The sequence below is a fragment of the Spermophilus citellus genome (assembly GCF_964194105.1).
Source record: "Spermophilus citellus genome assembly, chromosome: 1".
Taxonomy (NCBI): domain Eukaryota; kingdom Metazoa; phylum Chordata; class Mammalia; order Rodentia; family Sciuridae; genus Spermophilus; species Spermophilus citellus.
The window spans coordinates 201,904,604-201,931,501 of record NC_138182.1 but is presented as its reverse complement, the minus strand read 5'-3'; the positions used below and the strand labels follow the sequence as shown (position 1 = coordinate 201,931,501).

Genomic DNA, 26,898 nt, shown 5'->3' with positions numbered 1-26,898 from the left:
ATATTTATGAAGGAGAGGATATAATACAAATACTGAATTTCATCATGAACCTTGCTCTGCTGATGGGAGCAAGATAGGTATCTCTGTTTAATATAACTATGAAAATTATGGTTTCTTAAAGGTTCTTTCTAGAATTCTACCTGAAACTTATTATTTGGACTGTAGATGAGGTGCTAGACTGACCTTTCCCCCGCTAATCAATTATCCTTCAGCCTATATTAGACAGTACTTAAATAAGTATACCCCAAATATTCATTCTCAATATCACATAGTGTGAGATATTTGATAATGACCTTAAGATAGATTCTATTCATAACAATGCTACAGGTCTAGTTTAGGTTTTTATTACTCATCTTCACAACAAAATCCTATCAATCTATCAAAAAATGGGCCTTTTTTTCTCTCTCTCATCCTCTAATCTTTTCCTTACAAACTTTCAGATTAAATCTTTCTAAAACAGTTCTTATCATGACATGTTCCTATGCAAAGACCTTCATTAGTTTTTGCTCTCAGAAAATAATTTTGCTAGGCATCTGTATTAGTTTTCTAACGCTACTGCAACAAAGTACTACAAACTGGGTGACTTCAACAACTGAATTTCATTGTCTCAACAGTTCCAGAGGAAGAAGTCTGAGATGAGGGGCTTATTTTGGAGTGTTGTATGGAACCCTTTACTCTAGCTTCCATGGTTTGCAGTCAATCCCTGGGTCTGTGTCCAAACTTCCTTTAGGACTCTGGTCATATTGAATTATAGCCCACCTTAGTTCAATAGGCCTCATCTTAACTAATTACATCTGTAATAACTCTATTTCTAAATCAGGTCATATTCTGAGGTTATGAGGGTTAAGGACTCCTTCTTAACTATATTCAAAGTTCTCCACAAGACTTTCTACTTACTTTTTCATCTTTATCTCCCATATCAAGGCAGTGAAGACAACTTCTGCATATAACTGAAATACTTTTCTCTCTTTGTACACATCTTCTGCTGTAATTCTTTTGTACTCACTCACCAAATACTATCCATTTTTAAGGACTAGCCTGCATAATCCTTTTTCCATGAGGATAAATTTAAGTTTTCTATCCAGAAACATTTTTTTTGCCTTCACAGGTATATTATTTGTACTTGTCTTATGGAATTTAGCAATTTTCTTACTTATAATTTGAGTTGTACATGTCTTATATGGTCTATATTCCTTACTGGGCATTAAGTCCCTTATAAGGATGAAGTACACATCTTATTCATCTTTTAATTTGCCCACATTGCTTCACATGGTGCTTTATAATACTTGTTGAACAAAGTTGTGAAATCATACATTACAGTTTTATACTTACTTTTTTTAAAGACTGCAGAAAAAAATCTTATAATGGATGCTTTAGATTTTAATAAATAATATGGAAATGAACAAATGTTTTCAAACCAACATATAGTTTCTTGAACCTATCTAACAAAGTAGATAATTTGAAATTATCAATATTGTGAAAAACCCATTAAGCAACCCTAATTTTCCTCCACAATATTGTTTTTAGAAACTCAAATGACAAAGAAAGCAGTTTTATTTCATTAATGTTACAGTTCATCCAATATTTATTAATCCCATTCTAGGTAGTTAAAATTTATGTTTTAAAAGGGAGAGAAACTAAAACTGAAAAATGCAATACCAATAACAGACAAAATTTGAGAGTTTTGAACTAGAATTTAATTCATAACAAGCAAAGGTGCTTTACCCATTCTCTATTTAAAATAAAAACTGAATTCTTTCACATACACACACACACACACACACACACACACACATACTGATACTCAAATGTAGCACAACTTTATATAAATAAACCATTATAAAAGAAACTTTCAGGATTTTACCTTCAGAGTGTCAAGATACTTCTATACAATTTAATAGATAAAATATCAAGACTCAAGGGGTTTTATACATTCTAAATAAGTACTTAAAATTAATTTTGGTATTTACTAACTTAAGTACTCAAGAACTTGGTTTGAAGTGTCCAACAGACTGAAAGTCTGCTTTTCAAGAGTACCATGATCTTCTATCAATGGAGAGGTTTTGGCATTTCTATATTCTAACAGTTCACGATCCTTGCTTGATGTTAGTAACTCATTGTCAACTATACCTATAGGTGCATCTTCTACCAGAATATTTGCTTGGTAGGCTCCAACTGGAATTTCAGGCAATCCAATGTAGTCATGATCTGTCACTACTGAACCTTGCAAGAGATAAAGACTGTCTGAAAGAAGAGACATAAGTTTGCTTTTCACAATTATAATTAAATATCATTTTAAAATTAAACAATGTTAAGTGAGGAACAAAAGTTAAACCAATGAAAATGAACAATCAAGATTAACTTCTTCTTACTTATCCAGTTAAAATGTGTGTGTGTGTGAAATAAATAAAAATTTATATATTTATATATCTCTCACACACACAATGGTCAAGGATTTTAAAACACATAAATTTTCCCATTACCTTGACCTGTCTTAGACAGATACTTATGTGTGGAAGACAGGGAGTAGGAGTGGTAGAGATTAAAAGCAAAATTAAAAACTATGTTTTTGATAATGATGTTGTCTTTAATATGCTTCTGGCAAAATATTCCTGAGTGTATTATTAAGGTTTAAAATATTTGTCACATCCTTACACGTACAATATTAGATAATTCTTCAATCTTTTTATAACACACATTAGGAAGATAATATCAAATTATTACAATATAGGTTATAAACAGATTACTGAAAATAAAGTTGCTAAAATCAGATGTGATAGGAATGTGTAAGGAAGCAGGCTTCAATGAAGTAGCTTTAAAAGGTTAGCTTAAGTGTAATTCTTAGGTCTACCTAATCTACATTGAAACTGTTACAGGGAATCTTCTTTCCAGCATTTTATTATATTCTTAGCAAATTCATCATTATCCTCAGGAAAAATATATCTAAAATGAATGTTAAACTGACAGCGAAGTAGCACTATCTTTTAATATAAAGAATAACAGAAAAGGATTTCTTCCTATCAGATACTTTTAATTCATTACAAAGGCAGTTTTCTACCACATCTGATTATGTCCTGAACCTTGCCTTCTTTTCTGAATTTTCTCCCAAGACATTAACAGATTCTATTTAAGTTTTTTTTTTAAAGAGAGAGTGAGAGAGGAGAGAGAGAGAATTTTAATATTTATTTTTCAGTTATCGGGGACACAACATCTTTGTTTGTATGTGGTGCTGAGGATCGAACCCGGGCCGCACGCACGCCAGGCGATCGCACTACCGCTTGAGCCACATCCCCAGCCCTATTTAAGTTTTTATTAGGTTATTGAGTACCTATATTTTAAGTTCAAGAAATAGCAAAAGAAAGATAATTTGCCCATTTAGATTGAAGATCAATGAAAGTTGATCAGACTAGATAAATTTGTTAACATGTTTGGGGAAATGATCCTACACTAACTAATCCAATTTAAACATTTATAAATTTAAATTTATAAATTTCAGTACATCATACAAATCTAGGCTATTAACAGATCACATAAATAAGCTAGGGCTTATGTTAGCCCAGTTAATTCTTCCTGAAGTAAACTATGCCTGGTATTTTAGTTTTAAGAGGTGTTCCAAGTTTAATTTCACCAATTCTTATTAATGTAAAAGCAGTGATTAGGTTGAAAATAACATTAAGAAGATACACAATTTACGATGGAATATAGATAATTGAAGATGAAAAGAAAATGATATCTATATTCTAATATGGGATGAACTGATGGATAAGATGAATAAAACTGAAAGAGAAAATACAAATCACACACCCCATGAGAAGTATTAGGACCAACAGCAGCATGAAAGAAGAAAAAATGATCCATGGAAATGAAAAACTCAGAATGTGTTGACAGAGGTTTGACATTGGGGCAGGTAGTAACTTATAAGAGAACTTCAAAGGTTAGGTATGGTAATAGTATTGTTGGTAAATTATTCTACTAATAGTCAATGGAGAATTCTATAGGTTCAAGGTCTGTATACTGCTGTAAAGTTATTAAGTGATCACAAATACCATAGCATTAAAGGAATTTCCAAAGACAGTTTCAGAGATCTTTGATGAAAGTTTTCTGCCTAAAATTTTTTCCATACAGATAAGTGGATTGTTCTACTTCCGAAAAATATACACTGTAAATATATATCGTCAGAGAGTAATATGCCTACATGTTAATTGCTTATGAGTTAATCACTTTGATTTCCTAGAAATGCATTCAGAGACCTTGAGCTTAAGCACTTGAAGTTACTCTGACTTTACTAGTATCACTTATTAGTAAAAGGAAAGTTTCAAATGTATGTAATATAATAATACACAAATATACACATTTTTTCTTTTAAATAAGTGAGAATCTAAACTACCTTACTATAATAAAACTGTAGAGAACAAGGATTATACTCAGCAAATTCGACACAAATCATTTTATACACAATGGAAAACTACTCGAAGTTATCTAGGTTTCAAATTCTACTATAGCTTAAATCTTCTAATTCAAAAGAAATACTCTTTAATTTCAATAAATATTATCAGAAAAGAAACTTTGAACCTCATACATATGTTGGTCTAATATTTTAGATATGGAATTATGAAAAATATGACATTAAAAATATTTTAACATATTGCCTTGTATTTTTTAAAATTTTTACTAGAAAATTTAAAATTATATGTTATATAGTTTTTGTGTTATACATCTATTAGACTATGTTGATCTAGAACAATCCTGGGTCAGGGATATAGAAAAGAATGTGAAGCTTTTACCCTCAAAATAGAGAAAGATAAACATACCATATTAAAGTACTTCTCTACTCAGTTATGTTACACAACAGACTTTACAAACTTCTTTTCTCATCCTTTTAATTAAGTTATGATTTGTTTAATAAAAGTATCATTTCAGGTTTTTTTGGGAGGGGTGTGGCGGTTACTAGGGATTGAATTCAGGGGCACTTGGCCACTGATCCATATCCCCAGCCCTATTTTTTTTAAATTTTATATGAATACATATATTTTAGTTGTCGATGGACCTTTATTTTTATTTATTTATTTTTCTATATATGGTGCTGAGAATTGAATCCAGTGCCTCACAGATACCAGGCAAGTGCTCTAACACTGAGCCCCAACTCCAGCCCACCAGCCCTATTTTGTATTTCATTTACAGACAGGGTCTCACTGAGTTGCTTAGTGCCTCAATATTGCCGAGGCTGGCTTTGAACTCTCCATCTTCCTGTCTCAGCTTCCAGGACCGCTGGGATTATAGGCTGCTGTGCCAGTAGTTTGATATACTTTTTTATTATGTACTTTTAAGAAATAAAGCAATAAGATTAAAAAATAGATTTAAAAATAATACATTAAAATAAGAACCTCAAAAATCTGAATGACTTTAGTTAATTTTTCCTACAGAAAGAAAAATATAAGGTTTCATACTACTTAACTTTCTTATTCTGAAGAAAGGTGACTAAATTAACCCTATACATGGTCTGGTAATTCTCAGTCTTTTAGAATATGTTGCCATTCTATTATATTGTTTCTCATAAATAATAACTATAACTTCATACCTCATCACTATCATTAATAATAATTAATACTATCAAGAGAGGACTGGATTGACTCTTGGAGATTATAAAACTAAAAAGCCAAAAGAAGGCTTTCTCTGCCTGAGCTATATCAATAATAATCAATAATAATGTGGATATTTTGAGTTTAATGCCATATAGAGTAAGTTTTGCTTTGTTTTATTTATGCAGACTATACTCTGGTAGGCAGAATAATGGACTCCCAAAGATGTCTATATAGTAATCCCTGGAACCTATGAATATATAATCTAACATGCCAAATTAAGGTAGTGCTGGAATTAAGGATGTAAAAAGTTACACTTAAAATAGGAAGATTAGTTTGTGAGGTGATACATGTCTATAATCCCAGTTATTCAGAAAGCAAACGCAGGGTGATTCCAAATTCCAGCCTGCCTGGGCAACACAGAGACCCTTTCTCAAAATAAAATAATACTAATAAAAAAGGTCAAGGATGCAGCTCAGAGGTAGAACATTCCTGGGTTCAATCCCTAGTGCCATTGAAAATGAAGGGGAATTATCTTGAATTATGTGGGCAGGTCCAAGGAAAAAGATATTCAAATGTGGAAAAGGGAGGCAGAAGAGGAGGTTGAGCCACACTGGCTTTAAAGACAGAAGAAAAGGACCTTGTATCAAGTAGTGACGATAACTTCTAGAAACTAGAAAATGGATTCTTTCTAGAGCCTTCAGAAAGAGCACAACTATGGTAATACTTTGATTTTATCCCACTGATAGCTATGTTGGACACTAAATTATAGAACTTTAACATAACAAAATTTTGTTGTTTCAAGCCACTAAATTTATTGTAATTTGTTATGGTAACAATAGAAAACTTACTCAATAGTGCAAATCATTTTGCAGGTGCAGGGTTTTCCATCATGAAGGAAAATGAGTGTGAAATTTTTGGGTGAAGGAGACCAAATCTATCACAACTCAAAATTTGTGATGAATAGAACAGTGGATTAATAACGTAATTTTTCCTTTCAAAAGGGAACATTTATGATTATGAAGAGATACTACAGTATGTTTTAAAATTTCTTGCTAAAAAAATAACTAGACAAAATATTAAATAGCCTTGCTTAAAATAGCAATGACAAATACTGTAGATCTAGTACCAAATGTGTTCTGTCTACATTATGTTCTAGATAAGAATGGATAAGATTTTGGCAACAGAAGTATATGTGTTTCAGATAGTAAATCTTTAATATAACTACAAAATCTCAAGAATGGTGAAGAGTATTAATGACAAAAGCAGACAAATTTATAGTTCTTTTGGATATAGGTTGCCCAAATTTATGTCAAATATGAAGTTGGGTTATTCAAAGATATTGTTTGCATTAAGTTTAGCTCAAGGACTCCTGAAAATCAGCTTATAAAATGAAGATTTTTAGGAAAATACACGATATTTAAAAAAATAGATGGCAAGAATCATATGTATGTTGAATTTTTGCAAATGAAAAAAATACAAAAAAGAGGACCAAAGAATGGCCAATCAAGATGCAGATTCTAGGATTACCAGATGAGAACTCCCTTTGGTTAACATGAAAAATTAAAACAAATTCACCCATTAATCTTAGATTACAATGTGTATGCTAGTAGTAATATTACAATTTTCTCATATTACTGAAAGAAACATCTTTGGAGAATTCAATAATGAGGCAAAATTTATAATGTTTAGAAACTTTTGTTCCCAATTAAGATTAGCTATATTCAGAAGCAGCAAAATATCTGCTGTCCTTTCTGAGAAAGTCTGTGGTAAAAGTAAACTAAAAAATACTGAAACAGATCATGGTACAGGATCATTTTAAGTGTAAATTTTGTATTAAGGAAGGTCGGTACATTATAAGGCAGCAAGTCCTGAACAGCCAAGATAAGAAAGAAATCTTGCTACAGAAAGGATAGCTTATAAATAAATAATCTTTTTTTCTACATAACTGTGGAAGCAAGAGATTATACCGGGTAGCTGAGAACCAAGAGGCACAAGGAATGAAAGCACTTATCTTCTAACAAAGAGAATGAAGGTACTTGTGAGTTTTCAGAATTAGAACATAGTCAAGATAAGTTTACTGACTAGAATAACTGTGTCTGTCACAAGAAGGAAAAGCACTAAGAGCTTTTAGCACAAGAGTTGTGGCTTAGATAAGAAGCATAGTTGAGCTATTATTACTGACCAGCTCCTAAGGGCTTCACATCCAAATACAGGATAAGTGTAGGTTACTTGTCATTGCGGCTCTTGTTGCTATTTATTTAAACCTGCTAAATAACTTGCTTATATTGTTTAAAAATATACTGTGTTGGCTGGGTATGATGGTGCTTGCCCATAAGATATAAGTCATCCTGGTCAATTGAGCTGAGACCCTAACTCAAAATAAAATAAAAAGGGCTGGGGGTTTAGTTCAGTGGTAGAGTGACCCTGAATTCAATTCCCAATGCCATAAAACAAATAAAAACAATATTATATCATCCATTAGCTGTTACTTATATTCAAATATTACTTATGCTGTACCTTTCTTTAGATAAAAAGCATAATTATTGGCTAAGGTATCAGTTAACTCTCTCTCAGTCATCTGCCCCAGAGAAGCTCTAGGGACAAAACAGAACAGTCTCGTTAAAGTAGGAGACTTAATCTGAAAGCCATGGCAAAAATGTTATTTAACCGGTCTACGAAAGTAAAGGTTAGAAAGATCAGCTATCTGGACTATAAAGAACTAGTCATATTTGGGGATAATTATGACTGTTTAGAGTACAATCATGTCTTCTTATAGCATTGTGGGAACAACCTACCCTGTACCCTCACCTTTCCCCACTCATGACATTTTTAAGTTCCCTTATTTATTTCACAACTAAATTCTGTACAGTGTTTGTTTATGGCATTGATAATTTTAGTTGCTTTTTTTCCATGCTAAAATCAGGCATCAAGTGATTAACAGGATGTTGTGAAAGCAAAAACAGAAGATACAGGTTCAGTATTTCCACATGAATTACTAAAAAGACTACTACAAATCAAAATAAAATCTTTCAGTTTCAGAAGACACATTCTAATAAAACAGGCTTGGGATACCTACCTAAAACTATTATCAAATTGCATAAAAATAATGAGAACAAAAAAAACCCCAAAAAAGTAAGAAAGATTTTTAGTATTTTTCTCTTTTCAAATAAAGTAAAAATGCACAAAAGTGACAGATATTTACCTTGTTCACTGGATTCTCTTATGTAAGGCTTAAGGTGGGACATTTTGATAGGTCTTTTAAGCCTAGTTCCAGTATTGTCTCTGAGGACAGCACATCCACTTTCTGTAATATAGTCTATGACACAAGGACCAACCCATTCAGATTGAAAACGACCATCCTTCCACCAATTTTTCCTTTGTCTTAAAACTTCATGACCCACTTTTAAATGAAATGGATTTAATTGCTTTGGTTTCTTTTTAACAATGATTTTGCTTTTATTTAGATCATCAAAATTATTGTTCTCCATCTACAAATGCAAAAAAAAAAAGCAAGAGGTGAGTTATTTCTTGAAGGCAAATGCAGATAATGATAATATTATAACAAAATGGTTATTTATTGAAATGCTACTGAAAAGTAGGCAAGAGTCTGATTCAATTCTTAAAGTAACATTCCAAAGTCAGTATTTTCACCCCTGCTATACAGAGAAGGCAAACTAAAATATGTTAGTCATTTCCCAAAGTCAAAATACAGAATACAGCTATGATTCTAAAACTCATAATTTTCTCATTACGATCAGAATTTCAAACTAGCAAACATACTATTTAACTAAGACAAGAAGAACTTAACATATAGAAACATTTTGGTTTAAGGGAATGGCATATATATGTGCATGAACATGTACACATGCTGAAATTTTAAGAATAAATATCACTTTATAGAGTTCTATAGTTTTTCATTTTGGGGGGAGATGGGGGGGTTACTGGGGATTGAAGTCAGGGTCACTGAACCACTGAGCTACATCCCCAGCCCTATTTTGTATTTTATTTACAGACAGGGTCTCACTGAGTTGCTTAGCGCCTCACTGTTGCTGAGGCTGGCTTTGAACTCATGATCCTCCTGCCTCAGCCTCCCAAGCTACTGGAATTAAATAGAATCACCTGGCCCACTGAAGTGGTCTTATTCTCCATTATTTTATCAGCTTCTTTAATTGCATCTAGAATTCTAGCAAACATATTTGTATTACCACCATCCACTTCATGAAGATTATCCGAAGTCTCTGGCATATAAGGATTTCGGTTAAACATTTGAAAATATGGTGTATTCTTAGTAGGTTCCTATTTTAAGAAAAATAAACAACAATTTTGTAATAAAATATTTTTTCTAGCCAAGAAATAGTCATAACTCAGAAGTACAGAATTAATATAAAGGCACATACCAAGTGAGTTACATTGAAGGCAAATGAAAGAGCTGATAGGTGCTCATCCCAGTTGTTGGGATGGTCAGCACAGTATTTGGAAAGAAATGTTTTGATTGTGCTGGGAGTACTTTCGGTTGGATTAACAGTTCCAGAGGCATGAGAAATTATAATCTGTTTTGTACCAAATAATCCATATAGTTCATCATTGATCTGAAAAATACATAAAACAAAGTTGACTTTTTAACATTTATATTTTTCACTGATTTAAAAAAGACTTCAAAAAGAATTTGAATGTTGTCCTTTTCACTGACCACAGCACATTCTAAATAGAAACATACATAGTGTGGGCATGCTAGTGCATGTTTATAATCTCAGCCACTCTACAGGCTGTAGCAGGAGGACTATAAGTTCAAAGTCAGCCTGGACAACTTAGCCAGGCCCCATCTCACAAACAAAAATAAAAAAGTGCTGGGGATATGGCTCAGTGGTGAAGTGCCCCTACAATCAATTTCAAATACTTCAAAAATAAAAAATAAAAATAATTGTTATATTTTACTTAAAATAGTAGTTACTACTGAGTCCTTGCTATGTGATAGTCAACACAAAAGATGCTTTACATTGTTGTCATTAAATCTTAAAATGATTTTCTGAGGTATTATTAACCCTATTTTGAAGATAACCTTGGGAGGTTAACTGCCTTACCACACACATAAAATAAAGAAACAGAAGGTCAGGATTTAACAGTAATTCTGTATCCAAGTAACTTTTTAATTCAGTTCATCATATATATAATAGGTCATATAATTCAGTAAACAGGTGCCCTTGGCCAAGTGACTGAAACTCACTTGGCCAAACTTCCTTATCTGTAAAATAATGAAACTTCTTATCCAGAACTCCTATGAGAATTAAATAAATTAATGTTTATAAAGCATTTTAAAAGAATTCTTGCCAAGCAATAGTCAAGAACTTATTTGTTTTAGCTACTTTATTACTTTTAACTAACTACCTTTATTACTTTTAACTACTACTATTATTTTTGTTGCTATTGCAGTTATTTTATGCAGGGCCTAAAAGAAGTTAAAATGAGTTTAGAAAACTTGTTAACAGTAAAATGTAAAATAACTACTTTTCCTACATCATGCATCGTGCCCCCCCCTTTTAAAAAAAAATAGATTCAATACCTTTATTTTATTTATTTTTATGTGGTGCTAAGGATGGAACCCAATGCCTCACACATGCTAGGCAAATGCCTTACCGTTGAGCTACAACCCAGCCTTACATTACAAGTAAACATGTAATGCTAATCAGAGAAAAGCTAAAAGAAATGCAACTGTATTTCCCAATCTCCCTGGAAGGTAAGAGTGCTCATGAAATACAATTCTGGCAGAAAAAAGATATGCTAAATTTATTATATAATCTCAGCTTTTATTAGTTTTTTTGTTTTTTGTTTTTGCTCACTGTCCTCCCCTTTCTTCTGACTGATATGTAGACACTGTGACCTGAGCTCTGGCATATTATGTGCCTAAGATGCAGAGTTACTACCCAAAGATGGTAGAACAGAAAGCTCTCAGCATGGGTTCCCAGTGATATTCATAGTTATCATTCTTTCCTTTTCAGCCTGGTCTTCTTTTGCCTGAGTACAAAACAAATTCTTTTTGCAGTTTATGTATTGGAAAAGGAAGAGGAATTCTCTGTTACTTGCTGCTGAACACAATTCCATGCTAATATATGTACTAATTCAGTTCTTACCTACTAATTTTCTCTTAAAAAGTAATTATAAATCTCAGAGAACAGTTGTCACTGAAGTCAGTTTCAATCTGAAGACTTGATCAATGGCTTTAAATGACTCATGGAAAAGGCTTCAATCCCTTTGTTACAAAAGGTTACCTAGGAATGATCCAGTGAATCCACTTGTGATAACCTTATCCCATCAACTTTTTCCCTCAACCATCTAATCAGATATTCTATCAGTTGTTACAATTTTAGTTTCATATGACATTTAAAAAAATGAAGATGTTTTCCCATTGAAAAGTCTTATTCTCACATGACCAGTATAACTCCACATCATATTCAACCACAAGAATGGGATCCTAATTAGAATAAGTTATACTCAATATATGTATAATATTTTAAAATACACTCTACTGTCAATGTATATTTAAAAAGAACAAATAATAAAGGCTTATTCTCTTTCTTCAGAAGTTTACAAAAAGTTTTTGTATCTTTTATGGAAACAATTTAGCAAATACTCTAAGCTGAGTATGTTAGAAATATCTGAATTTTTATCTAAATGTATAATAAATTTCCCATTTGTGTATTGTTCTAAACTTACTTCAACACTCTAGCACTGTTTTCTTTCTTTATTTAAAAATTATTTTTAGTTGTCAGTGGATCTTTATTTTATTTACATGTAGTGCTAAGAATTAAACCCAGTGCCTCACACATGCTAGGCAAGTGCTCTACTACTCAGCCCAACCCCAGCCCAAGCAGGATTTTCTGTATTTGCTGACAAAAGAATACATTTTACATTTTCACCATTATACTTCTATGAAATATTTCAATTTAATCACAGCAAAAAGTACAAATTTTCCCAAACAAGTAACTTTTTATTATAAAGAAATCTCACAAAAAAAAGAAATCTCACAAAAATAATAAATGTAAACATTTATTATTATCTTTAGTAAACGTTAAAGTTACTTTAAACATAACAACAACAACAAAAAAAAAACTGCTGGCTAATCATAATGGCTTCTATATTATTATTAGTGAATTTCTTTGGATTCTTTCTTTCTTTCTTTTTTTTTTGGTGAAAGGATCCTGCCATGTTATTCAGGCTGAGCTCAAACTCTTGATCCTCCCACCTTAACCTCACAAGTGGCTGGGATTAGAGGTGTGCCCCCAGTTGCCTGGCTTTCATTAAGTAGTGGACAACAAGTACATACACTACTAGCAAAAACTGATTATTGAATGAAGTAAAAATACTTTCAATTTATTAGTATTTTATAAACATATACATATTTCATTTTCTTTATTATTTTAGTGCTGAGAATTAAACCCAGGACCTCGTGCATGCTAAGTATGTTTTGCTACTGATTTACACCCCCAGCTACGAGTGTTATATTTTAAAATGGATATTAAATGGGTTAGGATGTAAATGCTTATTAAGTTGTCTGCATAGGCCTGTGCTGAAAAGAATTAACATGGAAGGTCTGAGACTGCTATCCTTTGAAAGTCCTCCTTATGATGAGCTGGTGGCACACGCCTGTAATCTCAGTAACTCGGGAGGAGGCTGAGGCAGAAGGATTGCGAGTTCAGAGTCAGCCTCAGCAACTTAGCAAGGATCTAAGTAACTCAGTGAGACCGTGTCTCTAAATAAAACACAAAAAAGGGCTAGGATTGTGTCTCAGTGGTTAAACACCCCTGAATTCAATCCCTAGTACAAAAAAAAAAATCCTCCTTATAAGATTGAACCTTGGCAGATGTCTAAGATCTTGGATTCTGGTTCCCACCAAAAGGTTCTACCCACTCTCTGATAAGCATGGCTCAGTATGACTGAATAGTTTATACAAATCATGTGGCTTTTGCTGAACACTTTTCCTTCTGAGGGTTTAGAAATTTGTTATATGCCAGGCCAGGGTGCCTATGAGAAAAGGTCCCAGTAAAAACTCGAGGCACTGGGTCTCCAAAGAGCTTCCCTTGTAGGCAATATTCCACATCCCTTGTCACAATTCACTGCTGCAGGAAAATAAACAAATCCTGTGTAACTCTAGTGGGAGAGATCTTAGGAGCTTACACAAGTTACTATTTCTTGTATTTCTCTGACTTCTCCTCGTATACCTTTCTCTTTGCTGATTTTGCTTTATATGCTTCCACTGAATAAACATTAACCATGAATATGCCTAAATGCTGTGTTCTCCTAGTGAATCATGAGGATTGTCCCTAGTGGAAGATGGGGATAGTCTTAGGGATCCTCACACAAGCCCTGACTACTTAATAAATACAAGTTTAGGTATTTCTTTTGGACTGAGACATCATAGGTATTATGTACCAAGAAAGTCTAGCTAACTCTGATTATTCTTATACGGTAATCTATCCCTTATGAAATTTTATACTTTTTTTTCCTTTCCTTTTTTTTTTTTTTTTTTTTTTGAAACAAAGTCTTGTTATTTTGCTCAGGTTCATCTTGAACTCTTGGACACAAGTGATCCTCCCACCTCAGCCTTCCAAGTAGCTAGGACTACAGGTGTGTACTACTCTGCCTGGTTTAATTACAAAAATTTAAAATAGGCCTTAACTCTAACAGCATTACATTTGTTTTTTAGACTTTTCATTCATATTATTGCCTGCTTATTCTTCCAGATTAACTTTAATTAGGTAAAAAGGCCAAGACAAGGGGAAAAACACCTTTCAATATTGAATACTCTCATTCATATATAAGATGTATTTTTCCATCTAGTCAAGTCCCCCTTTACCTGACAATTAGAGATTTTTAAGTTTTTATCAGTACATTCTAGTTATATATAAGTGAGGTTCATTCTGACATAATCATAAACATATGGAACACACTTTGTTTCATTTCAGTTCCCAGTACTTCTTTCCTCATCCCATTCCTTCCCTCTGCTCCATTTCCTCTACTCTACTGGTTTGTCTTCTAATTTTTTGTTTTTGTTTTTTTTTCTTTTGATTTGTGCTTTATAGACACACATAAAGGTGGAATTCACTGTGGTATACTCATATAAGGACATCACATAATTTGATATATATATAATTAATATATATATATATATATATATATATATATATATATATATGTTGTCAATAGACCTTTATTTTATTTATTTATATGTGGTGCTGACAATCGAACCCAGGGCCTCACATGTACTAAGCAAGTGCTCTACCACTGAGCCATAACACCAGCCCTGGTTAATTTCATTCTGTAGTTTCTCCCCTTTCCTGTTGCTTCCCCCTTAACCCTCTTCCTTTCCTCCCCTAATCTTCCTTCTGGCTTCATGGGCAAGAAGCAAACAAAGATTATTTTGTGTAATCTTCTCATTTTAGTTTGAGGATTCCCAAAGATAGGTTTACAAATATTTAGCAGCACAGTAAGTACTAAAATCTAGTCTCCTAATTTCTAGTCCAGCTACCCTTGTACCATAGCAATTTATCTGAACTTATTAAGCACTTTATCATGCACAGGGCACTGTGGACTGAACACTGAAAGGCAGGAAGAATATACTCTCATACCTAAGTAGTTTAATCATCTTACCTGTTGAATGAATTCATCTCTTTGGTCCATTATTATTTTCTGAGGAGGTCCATATAAGAAAAATATATTGATAATAGCTTTAGAAATTTCTGATGCTGAAACATCACACAGAGGCAAAATCATAACCCATTTTGTAAACAAATCTGTCATGATTAAAGCATATACATGACTTCTGTTGCTTGTATGAAAAGGTCCCATCAGATCAACAGTAACTATACTCCATGGATTGTCAACCTTGAGAAGGTGTTGTTTAGGTGCTAGAATAACTGTATTTTTTGCCACTTGGCAATGCTGACAAGCATATACCTACAAAGAGGAACACAATAAAGAAAGTAAAGACAAATATTAATATAGTTGACATATAAAATTAATCTTATAAATAATTTTGAAATGGTTAGTAGGTACTTTGCATTTTGAAGGAGAAACTTTTGGACTAAGAACAGCAAACTGAATTAAACCTTTTATTGAAAAACTAACAACTAAGAATACTCTACCCAGAAAAGCTGCCATTTAGAAATGAAGGCAACATCAAGACATTTCCAGGGCAAAAAAAAAAAAAAAAAAGTGAGTTAATTGTCATTGGACTGCCTTGTAAGAAATGCTAAAGGAAAATTTTCAAGTTGAAAATAACAACATGAAAACAAAAGTATAAAGCTCAGTGGTACAGAAAAAAATAAATTCAAAACAAAAATCTTTTATTAAGAACAATAAGCAAATAGTAATTGCTAATTCTATCAAATGACCATCTTATAGGGTTTTAGTCATATGGAACATAATTCTAATTCACATTCAATAAATATTTATTAAACCAATAGGTCTTAAAAGTTTTCCTATTATTTTACTTTGTTTTTTATACCTTTACTTTATTTATATTTGGTGCTGAGGATGGAACCCAGGGCCTCACATGTGCGAGGCAAGCACTCTACCACTGAGCCACAACCCCAGTCCCTATTATTTTACTTTTTAATTGACACATAAAATTGTACATATTTATGGGAAACTATGTGATGATTCATTTTCTATGACTTTAAATCAGTTTGTGAATATGTGATAATTTCTATATGTAAAAGATGTTTCTAAAGTTATCACTTTTAAGATGTTCATTCATTCATTTACTCCAAGAATATTCATTGATGTAATTTCAATAACAACATTTATAGACACCAGGAATTTCTCTAGGTCCTAACGAACGAAAAAAGGGGGGTCAGTGAACAAAAACAAAGCCCATGTTTCAGTTAAGGGAAGTGAGATGAGATCAAATGATAAATTTATGGATGGTGCCATTTTTCAATATACTTCTGTAATTTCACTTTGGAAACTAATTCCAAACTAACTTTTTAAGAAAAAATTTTAAATGATCTTACTACAGAGTATAGTCATAGTTACTTTTGATCAGATTTTTTCACTTTCCAACTTGAACTTATTCACCAGATTTAATCAGAAATAACCTCTGATAATTTCAGAAGATCATATCCATTCTCAAATCATACATATTCAGTGACAAAGATTTCACTGCATGTTTATAAGGGAGGCATGCCAGGTTCACAATTTGATTTTGGTTTGGAGTTTCTGCCATGTTTGACACTTTCTAACTCAAATTGGAATAGAAATGAAAGCTGAGAGTAGAAACTGGGTTTGATTTGTAAACATATTCTCCTGCATACAGAAAATATGACTGGCATTAAAAATGTAATAAATTAATCAAAGGAATTTCAGCCCCATTTAAATTCTGCCTACACAAAAAAAGTTCAATGATGAAAATGTGGTTCTAAATCATCTATATAAATATGGTATTTTTTTGTTTAAATATTTTATTTTTTAATTGTAGTTGAACACAATACCTTCATTTTATTTTATTTTTATGTAGTGCTGAGGATTAAACACAGTGCCTTACACATGCTAGGCAAGCACTCTACCGCAGAGCCACAACCCCAGCCCTAAATATGGTATTTTCAAATGTTTAAACAATACTTTTATTTTAGTTCAAATTGTAATTTAGTGATTTAAAAGAATTGTGAAGGGAAATAAAACAATATTTTTTTAGTACATAAACTCCCATACAAAAAAATACTTAATGAGAAATGTTATCCAGAGTAAATCTGGAGCAACAACGAATTTTGCATACTTCTTAAAAAGATATTAGTCAAAGTGTTCTAAATACACAAAGCCATACCCACTGTTTGACATCATTGGTCACAGAAGTCCAATAGTAATTGGATTCCACTAAAGTGAGGGTTCTGGATATGCCATGATGAGCTCCAGTGTCATTTTCATGGCATTCTCTTAGGACTTTCTTTTTTTCCTCTTCTGAAACAATTACCAAACGATTTTGTTTTCTGTCTTTTCCAACATAAAACAGCTTTTTTTCTGGAATAAATGATACCAAAGAGATAAAACTGTAACTTTTTAAAAATTTATATCATAAAGATAATCACAGACTTATCTTCAAACTATAGAGTTACTGAATTTACAAAATCTTTCTCCACTTAAAATAATATTTATTTGTAATGATGTCATCATACAAACTCTAAGGTCCTTAGCTGTTATACTTATTAGCTATCTAGGAAGAACCCTAGCTGCTTTAATTCTGTAACTATCAATACAAGCAGAGCCAGCTTATTTGCCAAAGCATGTGATAACTGTGACAGTATGAAATTATCTATGGGAGAACTCAAACTAGGAAAAATATCTGCAGATGCCTCCTAAAAATGGCATAAATTAGCAAATGAATTATATACAGAAAAATAACCCCCGGAACAGAATTTTCTAAAAATATTGCACTTACATAACTGTAGTTTTGTAAGCAACTACCCCTCTCTGCTTTTTCTAGATTTGAATAGAAGCTTGGGTTGGTAAAGAAGAAGCAGCTAAATCTTTTAAGTTATTTTCTTTCCTTTTTCCCCCCCTATAGTACTAAGGATGGAACTCAGGGCACTCTACCACTGAGCTACCTCCCCAGGCCTGTTTTTTTTTTTTTTTTTTTAAATAGAGGAACTGACTAAATTGCCTAGGATGGCCTCAAACTTGAACTTGCCAGTGGTTGGAATTATAGGGCTATACCACTACACTGTGCTAATTGCATTTCTTTCTTTTTCCTTAGTACTGGGTATTGAACCCAGGGCACTCAACCACTGAGCCACATCCCCAGCCGTTTTTGTATATTTTATTTAATGACAGGGTCTCACTAAGTTGCTTAGGGCCTTGCTAAATTGTTGAGGTGGCTTTGAACTCATGATCCTCCTGCTTTAGCCTCCCAAACTGCTGAGATTACAGGCACACTCCACCTCTCCAAGCTAGTTGCATTTTCTTTAGGATACCTGAGAAGAATTTGCAATTGAGAAACAACCAAGGGATTCAGAACCATCACTTCTCCAGTATGGACAGGATAACTACTTAAAGGACGGAATCTAGCACTAAGCTACTATGTGCTAAAACACATGCTGAATAAAATGTTCCTTATTTAATTAGAAGGAAAAGCATTCTGAGTGAAGGAACTCTTTATCTTATAAATCAGGAACTCTTATATATCTTAAGGGCATAGGATATGATTAGCATTCAGTGAAAACTCAGTTAAACATTTTTTTCCATAAATGATTAAATAAATGAATAAAAATGAATCCTCATTTTAAGGGTATAAGAAGTAAATAGTCTACCTTCTTTAAGCATATGGAGTTATTGATAGGCATGTACACAGGAGAGGAGAACAGGCATTTGTTTATTAGAATTTTCTTGACATGCTTTGGGAAAAGCCTAACGTACCCATGTGCAAAACTCCCATTAAAAGCACCGACACTCAGTTAGCTACTCATTGACTATTCTTCTTATTTATCCTATCCCAAACTTCTTATCCTCTTTGGAGGAGAGGAGGGGGGAAGAGGACCTTTCAAGATAAATATTGCACTGCCTTTCAAATATTTAATCTATCAAGGGAATTCAGGATCCAAAAATAAATGTAACTCTGAGAATACTTTATAGCAGTGGGTGGGGGGACCACAGAAATGAATACAGTTAATTCCCTCCATTTCTTCTTTTAGAAAACAAATTAGTTAACTTTGTTAATATTTTTATATTAAACATCAAATAAATTCCTCATTTACAGTGGCATAAGTGCTTGAAAATGCCCCAACTAAGTAGGAACTACTCAAGTACAAAGGAAGGAGAAATCAATCAATTCCCACGCAGGCTTCTATGTAGGTTTTATTTATTTTTTCATGGTATCTCTGTATATAATTCTGAAGTGTGATTTTTCATTTTGCTTTTGATTGTCATTATCATCTTAACTCATAATTGTTTAGCAACAACAAATTACCACAGAAATTATCAGGAATCCACAAAATAAAAATGCATGTGGAAAAGAATCTATAACTTATATTCAAAATTTGGATGTTAATTTCACCTTTGAAGACAAATTTTTTTGCTGCTCTTCTAATGCCACTTCTCTCACTTGGTAGTGTAGTTGAATGATATTCACCAGTTCGCTTATAATATGCAATCTGTTTAAGATGAAGGTCACCATTTTTTCCACTCCGGACCATCGTGAACCTAGGTAAAAGGTATTTAAAGATATTACTTAAATAATAATCTAATTCATGCTTTGGGAAAAGCCTATTTTAGTACAGGTTTCTGTCACATCTCTGCTTTTGAATTGAGCATTCCCAAAACATTTCTGGGAGGGAGACAATTGTGGTACAAAAAAGGAATAGAGTGATGTATGTGAACAAAAATATTCAAATGCTATTTTTGAGATAAATCAAGACAAATTATCTTGTCTCTTTTTGTGTGATAAGCAATGCTGAAAATTTTCTATATACTAGGGGAAAAATGAACAAATATACTCTCTGTAAGGTTTGGTTAGTCCTCTTATTGCCAACAATGAAAATGTTACTTACATAGGTTGGTCCTGTTATGTGACATTTAAATAACAGATTATAAGGAGAGAAATGTAATTTTATATTACTTCTAAATACATTCATGATCATTACAAAAGGCAAAAAAACTCATATTCAAATCATATGTTAAATATATTTTGTGAATGTTCTAATGATACATGACAGAGAAGATATTTAGCAGCCAGATCTCATACATTCTTCTGATCTACATGTAAACTATTTATCTTGAACAAAAATGAGTTTTGGTGCTGTATGTACTCTGTCAATGTTATAAAAAAAAATCTGGCTGTACTGGCAAAAGCAAAACCAAACCCTTTTCTATAAAAGACTATAGGTAACATGGTCACTGTTACAAAAAAAAAAAAAAAAGCTTTTATTTCTTATTTTCAGTTAAAAGGAACAATTCTGTGTTATTCTATTTGCCACCATGCTCAATCCTCCATATCCACTTTTGGCCTTTCTCTCCTGTGTCCTAGGTCAATTTCCTAGGAAACTGACTCTTACACTCTGCATTTATCATTTTGTGATTGGAACTATCAGTGGGAGGCAGTGGCAAATCAGAATGAAAGAGAAGAAAGAAGTCAGGATATTTATTTACTGGCTCTTTTCTTAGATAAAGCTGCAACCCTTTACAAAGAGCACCCATCGGGGAGCCTGTATTCTTTGTCTCTAATTCTCACTGGAAGTCAAAATCATTTCTTCTTGACATGTCAGTCCTAGAAGTGGTAACTATTTTTTGCTGCTATTAATCTCCAGGTTTATTTGTCCCTATCCATACCTCTGAAAAAAGGAATTTCATTAAATTTTCTTTAAAAAACACAAGAGAATATATCTTCAGTTTCCTGCTACAACTCTAATACAAATTATTAAAATTCAAAATTCTAAAAACAATATATTTTCTGACTATTGAAGGATCCAAAGATGAAACAAAGAATATATTACTGTAGAGAGAACATTGGAACAAAGCAGAACAAAGTATGCCAATGAAACATAGCTTAAGTTGTATAAGTCTCTTTTCCTATGATACAGCTCTTTGAACAGCTAGTAACACTTTTCTGGTCTATTTACAAGTTCACAGAAAATACCAGTGCAATTCCAACATCCCTCAATATTAAGTTAACATGAAGTATAATCTGCTTAAAAGTAAAACTTCTGTAATGCTAACATAGTCCCATTATAATGTAAAAAACAGGTCAGTTCTCTACAAAGTATTATCAATCAATTTGTTCTAAGTTTAATCTACTTTCATTTAAATACATAACTTTTTCATTTTATAAAAGATGGCTGTACCCACAAATCGAAAAAAGTAGCATATTGCAGCTTCTGAAAAACCCTTGAAAATGAATGGATTAGATTTTAAGATCTTGTATAAAAATAAGTAAAAAAGACACTGTAGAACATAAAAATAGACAAATAGGCCACTGGAACAGAATAGAGAATGCAGAATTAGATCCATACATATAAAGACAATTAGTTTACAACAAAACATTCAATATAATGGGGGAAGATATGGTCTTTTAGTGATATTGGAATAACTGGATATCTTTATAGGAAAATAAAACCACTAAGCAGCTGCCTCACATTTTTCTTAAACACTAATTCCACATAGATCATAATCCTAAATGTGAAAGGTAAACAACAAAGCTTCTGGGAGAAAACAAAGGAAAAGATCTTGAAATCCTTAGAATAAGCAAAGATTTCTTAAACAGGACACACACAAAAAAATATACAAGGATTTCATAAAAGTCAACATGTCTGTTCATCAAAAGATACTATTGAGAAAGTGAAATGGCAAGTCAGAAACTGGGAAAAGATGTCTTTAATAAATATATATATATATAACAAAGGACTTGTACCCAGTGTGTGTGTGTGTGTGTGTGTGTGTGTGTGTGTGTATACATACATATAGTGACTGTTCTCTTAGAAGTAGAAGAGGTTAAGTGACATAGAACTAAAATGTATCCAGTGGTTATAATACAGCAGGACAGAAGGAAAACAAACTGCAATGAGGTAAGGACTGGAAATTGAGAAAGTGGACTTAGTAAGCTTGCTCTTGGTCATGAAGGAAGGAGCTCTGAAAACATTTATTAAGAGATAGAGGTAATTTTCTTCCCATGCTCTTCCTCTCTTCCCCATTTTGAGTCACCCCCCCCCTTATATCAGAGAAGACATTCGGCATCTGTTTGGTTTTTTTTTTGGGGGGGGGATTGGCTAACTTCACTTAGCATAATCTGCTCTAATGTCATCTATTTCCCGGCAAACGCCATGATCTTATTATTTTTTAGTGCTGAGTAATATTCCATTGTGTATATATGCCACATTTAAAAAATCCATTCATCCACTGAAAGGCATCTAGGTTGGCTCCTCAAAATGGGGAAGAGAGGAAGAGCATGGGAAGATTACCTCTACATAGGGAAGAGGGGTGGGAGGGAAAGGGAGGGAATTGCATGGATGGTGGAAGGAGACCCTCATTGTTATACAAAATACATGAATGAAGATATGAGAAAAAAAAAAGAATAGCGTTACCCTAGATTAGGTAAAGAGAAGTGATGGAAGGGGAGGGGAGGGGGAGATAGGAAGGATAGTAGAAAGAAACAGACATTATTATTACTGTGTGTATATATGTGAATTCGTGACTAATGTGATTATGCAACCTGCATACTCAGAAAAATGAGATATTATATCCCATCTGATTCAAATGTATGATATGTCAAGGTCATTGTACTGTCATGTGTAACTAATTAAAACAAATTTTAAAAAAGAAAAAAAAAGAGATAGATGGACGGAGGGGCTGGGGTTATGGCTCAGCGGTAGAGTGCTAGCCTAGTACGTGCAAGGCCCTGGGTTCAATCCTCAGCACCATATAAAAATAAATAAATAAAATAAAGGTATTTAAAAACAAATAAACAAACAAAAGAGACAGACACAAGGTTCAGTCATTGGTCTAAATAGGGAGCAGGAAAGAGGTAAATGATTGTCTAATGAGTATAGCTTCATTTATACAAGGTGAAAAGACATCTGGAGATGGATGGTGGTGATTGTTACACAATATTAATGGACTGAATGCTAGTTAGTTAATGGCACACTTAAAATGGTTAAAATGGTAAATTTCAAATTACTATAATTTTTAAAAATTAAAGAAAAATTGTTTTGGTTGCAAGAAGGGAATAACCCAAAAAGTTTTTTTAAGAGGAAGGGCTTCTAGAGAAAGACTATTAGAAATGGAGGAGAGGAAAAAATAATAAGTGACAGTATTGTGTTCCTGAGAAAGCAGTAAGGGATGACATCCATTTTACAAATAAAGGAATTAATCCTATGATCTCTTCCCATAAAGATATTATAGTGAAAAACACAATGAAAGTAAATTGTTTCCATCTGAAATATCATTTAAAAATTCCCACAGAAGTTTCTGTCTAAAATGTAGAAGGTTGTAAAGTTATTCCCACCCTAACAAGGAGAAAAAGCTGGACAACTTTACAAAGATGCCAATTTCCCCCAACCTGATTAAAGATTCAATGCAATCCAAATCAGAAACCCAGAAACTCTTTTGTAGAAACAGATAAGCCAATTCTCAAGTTGACATGGGACTTAGAAAAGTTAAAACAACTTTGTAAAGTAAAAATAGTTAAAGAACTTCATTATTACAAGACTCAGTTTCTGGGGACCAAGTGATGGTGTAGCAATCAAGACTATGGTACTAGCAAAATGAGAGCAGCAGATCCATGGAAAAAACACAAGAGTCTCCAATAAAAACCCACTCAGATATGGTAAACAGATTTTCAGCATAAGTTCCAAAGTAATTTTAATGAAGAAAGTCTGTTTTCAATAAATACTGGAACAACTAAACAACTGTATAAAAAATGAATTTCAACTTATACCTCGCACTATATGTAAAAATTAACTTAAAATGGGTCATAGGTCCAAATATAAAACCTATAATTACAGAAGTCCAATTCTAGAAGAGAAGAACTTTGGTCTAGCAATGACTTCCAAAATAACAAATAAAAAACATTATTTATGAAATAAAAATTATAACTTTTGTTCTTTTAAAGATATTGTTAAGAAAATAAAAGAAATCACATCTGGGAGAAAATATTTGCAAAACACATTTCCAATAAAGAACTTCTATCTGAAATTTATAAAGAACTTTCAAAATTTATAAGAAAACAATCCAATTTTTCAAATGAGCAAAAGAGCTGTATGGCTATATGGTTAAATAAATAAATGAAAAGTACTCTACATCACTTGAGACAACGAAAAAAAGTTAATTAAAACCACAATACAATACTAGCATATAAACAACAGGAAAACAAAACAAAAAAAACCTGACATACTAAGTACTATCAAAGATGCAGAGTACTGTTGGTGAGAATACATACATGGAATTTCAAGAAGGGTGTGTCTAAGAAGGATGGAGTAAGAATTACAGGTGTTTGGAGGCTGGGGATGTGGCTCAGGCGGTAGCGCGCTCGCCTGGCATGCGTGTGGCCCGGGTTCGATCCTCAGCACCACATACCAACAAAGATGTTGTGTCCGCCGAGAACTAAAAGATAAATATTAAAAAAAATTCTCTCTCTCTCTCTCTTCTCTCAATCTCTCTTTAAAAAAAAAAAAAGAATTACAGGTGTTTGATACTTACCTATGACTCAGTACCAATGTTTGGGGGAAAAAAGACATAACAACTGTCCTTTTTTTTTTTTTACAATAATGATATAATGGATTTGATAAGTCCTTTGTAAATAGTAAAGCAATATGTAATTATTGTTATATTCAAATATTATCATTCACATCAGGCTGTTTTAAGAGAACACTTTCTTTTCTCAAAAATTTTATAAGGAAAAAAGATTTTAAAATCTCTGTCCTTTTATTAATAGTGATTAATGTTTTAGAGCTATGTTTATTTATAAATTTATACTGCTAATAGCAAAACCCAGAAGACTCAGGAGGCATATAATTTATAATGACTATTTATTTACATATTTTTGCAGTAATAGGGATTAAACCCAGGGACACTCTACCACTAAGTCACATTTCCAGTCTTTTATTTTTTTAAGAGAACGTCTTGCTAAATTGCACAGGCTGACTTCTATCTTGTGACCCTCCTGCTACAACCTCCTGAGTAGCTGGGATTTCAGGTGTGTTCCACTGCACTCAGCTATAATGACCTTATGGTTTAATGCTGGCTCTCAATTTAAAAGACAGATGAGAAATAGAAAATGCCTAAGACAGATGAGTTTATAAAAGCATTGCCTTTTAAATAGATGGTTAAGAGTTGTTATTCATGTTTGGTATTTATGTAAAATAATTTAAAAAACAGAAATTTTTTCCTATTCATCACCTGGTCCCAAGAAACCAACCATTTGAGAGGTAGTTAATATGAGAAGAATGGTTTTAAGCTGCAACATTCAGGACAAACAAATAAAATATCTTCTATGCACAGATTATTAAGTAAAGGTATTCACAAAGAAGACTTAAGAGATCTGAATTACGTAAATAAAGAGTATTTAGCCCATTTTTGGATTTGCTTATATTTTCAAGAATTTAGGAATCAGAAAAGGTAGTTGAGGGTGATCACAACTTCTGTTTTTGCAAAAGGAATGTTAGGATCATATTTGGTTAAAATGAACAAACATCTTTGTGAATATTTATTGCTTAATTCCTTTGATAATTTTATCTTGTATGTCCAATGAAGTAAGACAGTTAAGTCTTACTTCAAATACAATAAGGTTTTGTGTTTCAAGAAGGGTAAAAACCATCAAGCTGGTAACCTAAGCCTCTGAAAGGTAATAATATGCATGTATTCCAACTTAAAGTAAAATCTTGGTTTCAGTAACACAAAAACTTGGAATTTGTATTCTGATTTTTTTAAGTATTCTATTTTAATTGTTGAAAAAAAAAATGGGCCAGTACAATTTTATGCAATGTGAGAGACTGGAAAATGAATACACCAGATACTTCTTTGCTTCATTTCAGCTTACAAAAACAACAAAAGCCTTTAACTCCTTATGCATACACATGAAGCCATATAAGATACATTCATTTCCATTTTGAAAATTATTTTTCCATTCTGGTTTTGACATGCACACATAGTGGAAATAAAATAATATGTCCTCTTTTCGTTAAAACCATGTGACAAAATTCTGTCTTAATTTCAAGTTTCTCCCCATCACACAAGTCTTTAATTTGGGGCAACATTTCAGATTAAATCACAACTATGATAAAGTATGGATCAGAAAGCTCTAATGTCAGTCAAGAGCCGCACCCGACCTTTGAATTCACTCATATCCTTGGAGTCTCAAATACTATCACTATGCAGAAGTATTTCCCAAGCATTTTGATGGCTTGTTAACTGACTTTTAAGGGTAAGGACCAGATAAACTAAGCACAAGCAGGAAAACGACTTTGAGTAAAACTCAATCCCACCTAGTTGTCACCTCCCAGGGCCGGACAACATTCTCCCCTTTCTAGCCTGCTGGGTGGGACTTCGCAACGTTCAGGGCCCTCCCGCCCCAAAGGCGCCTGCGCAAAATCTTCAGCCTTCAGTCGAAGAGAATGGTTTTGAAATTACTGTCAGATTACACTTCACTTGAAAATAATATAAAATAAAATAAACCAGTACGTATGATAAAGCACATCAGAATGACCACTCACCGAAGTGGTCCTAAATGCAAACCAAACGACTGTATTTTAAGCTTCCTCTCGCGACTTATCTGGTGCTACAGGAAGCGGAAGTACCCCAGTGGGTCCTTCCTGGGCCTGTGGAACCTCGGTCCGGAAAGATT

The 26,898-nt window shown here is 32.8% G+C and overlaps 1 protein-coding gene across 3 annotated transcripts; it reads right to left on the bottom strand.

The window, feature by feature from the left end:
* Positions 1 to 1,362: 1,362 nt before the first annotated feature.
* Positions 1,363 to 26,845, bottom strand: GIN1 (gypsy retrotransposon integrase 1). Of its 3 annotated transcripts, none has more exons than XM_081303296.1 (8): positions 26,768 to 26,845; positions 19,624 to 19,769; positions 17,401 to 17,594; positions 15,228 to 15,533; positions 9,980 to 10,171; positions 9,702 to 9,878; positions 8,785 to 9,070; positions 1,365 to 2,223 (listed from the first exon to the last, which is right to left on the bottom strand). In XM_081303296.1, exons 2-8 carry the CDS (start codon positions 19,760 to 19,762, stop codon positions 1,970 to 1,972), a joined length of 1,548 nt encoding a protein of 515 aa, XP_081159422.1. In that variant the 5' UTR covers positions 19,763 to 19,769; positions 26,768 to 26,845; the 3' UTR covers positions 1,365 to 1,969. The 3 variants fall into 3 exon arrangements, with proteins under 3 accessions (XP_081159423.1, XP_081159422.1, XP_081159421.1); XM_081303295.1 differs by having other exon boundaries at positions 1,368 to 2,244; XM_081303297.1 differs by lacking the exons at positions 19,624 to 19,769; positions 26,768 to 26,845 and having other exon boundaries at positions 1,363 to 2,244; positions 17,405 to 17,537.
* Between the last annotated feature and the right edge of the window lie 53 nt (positions 26,846 to 26,898).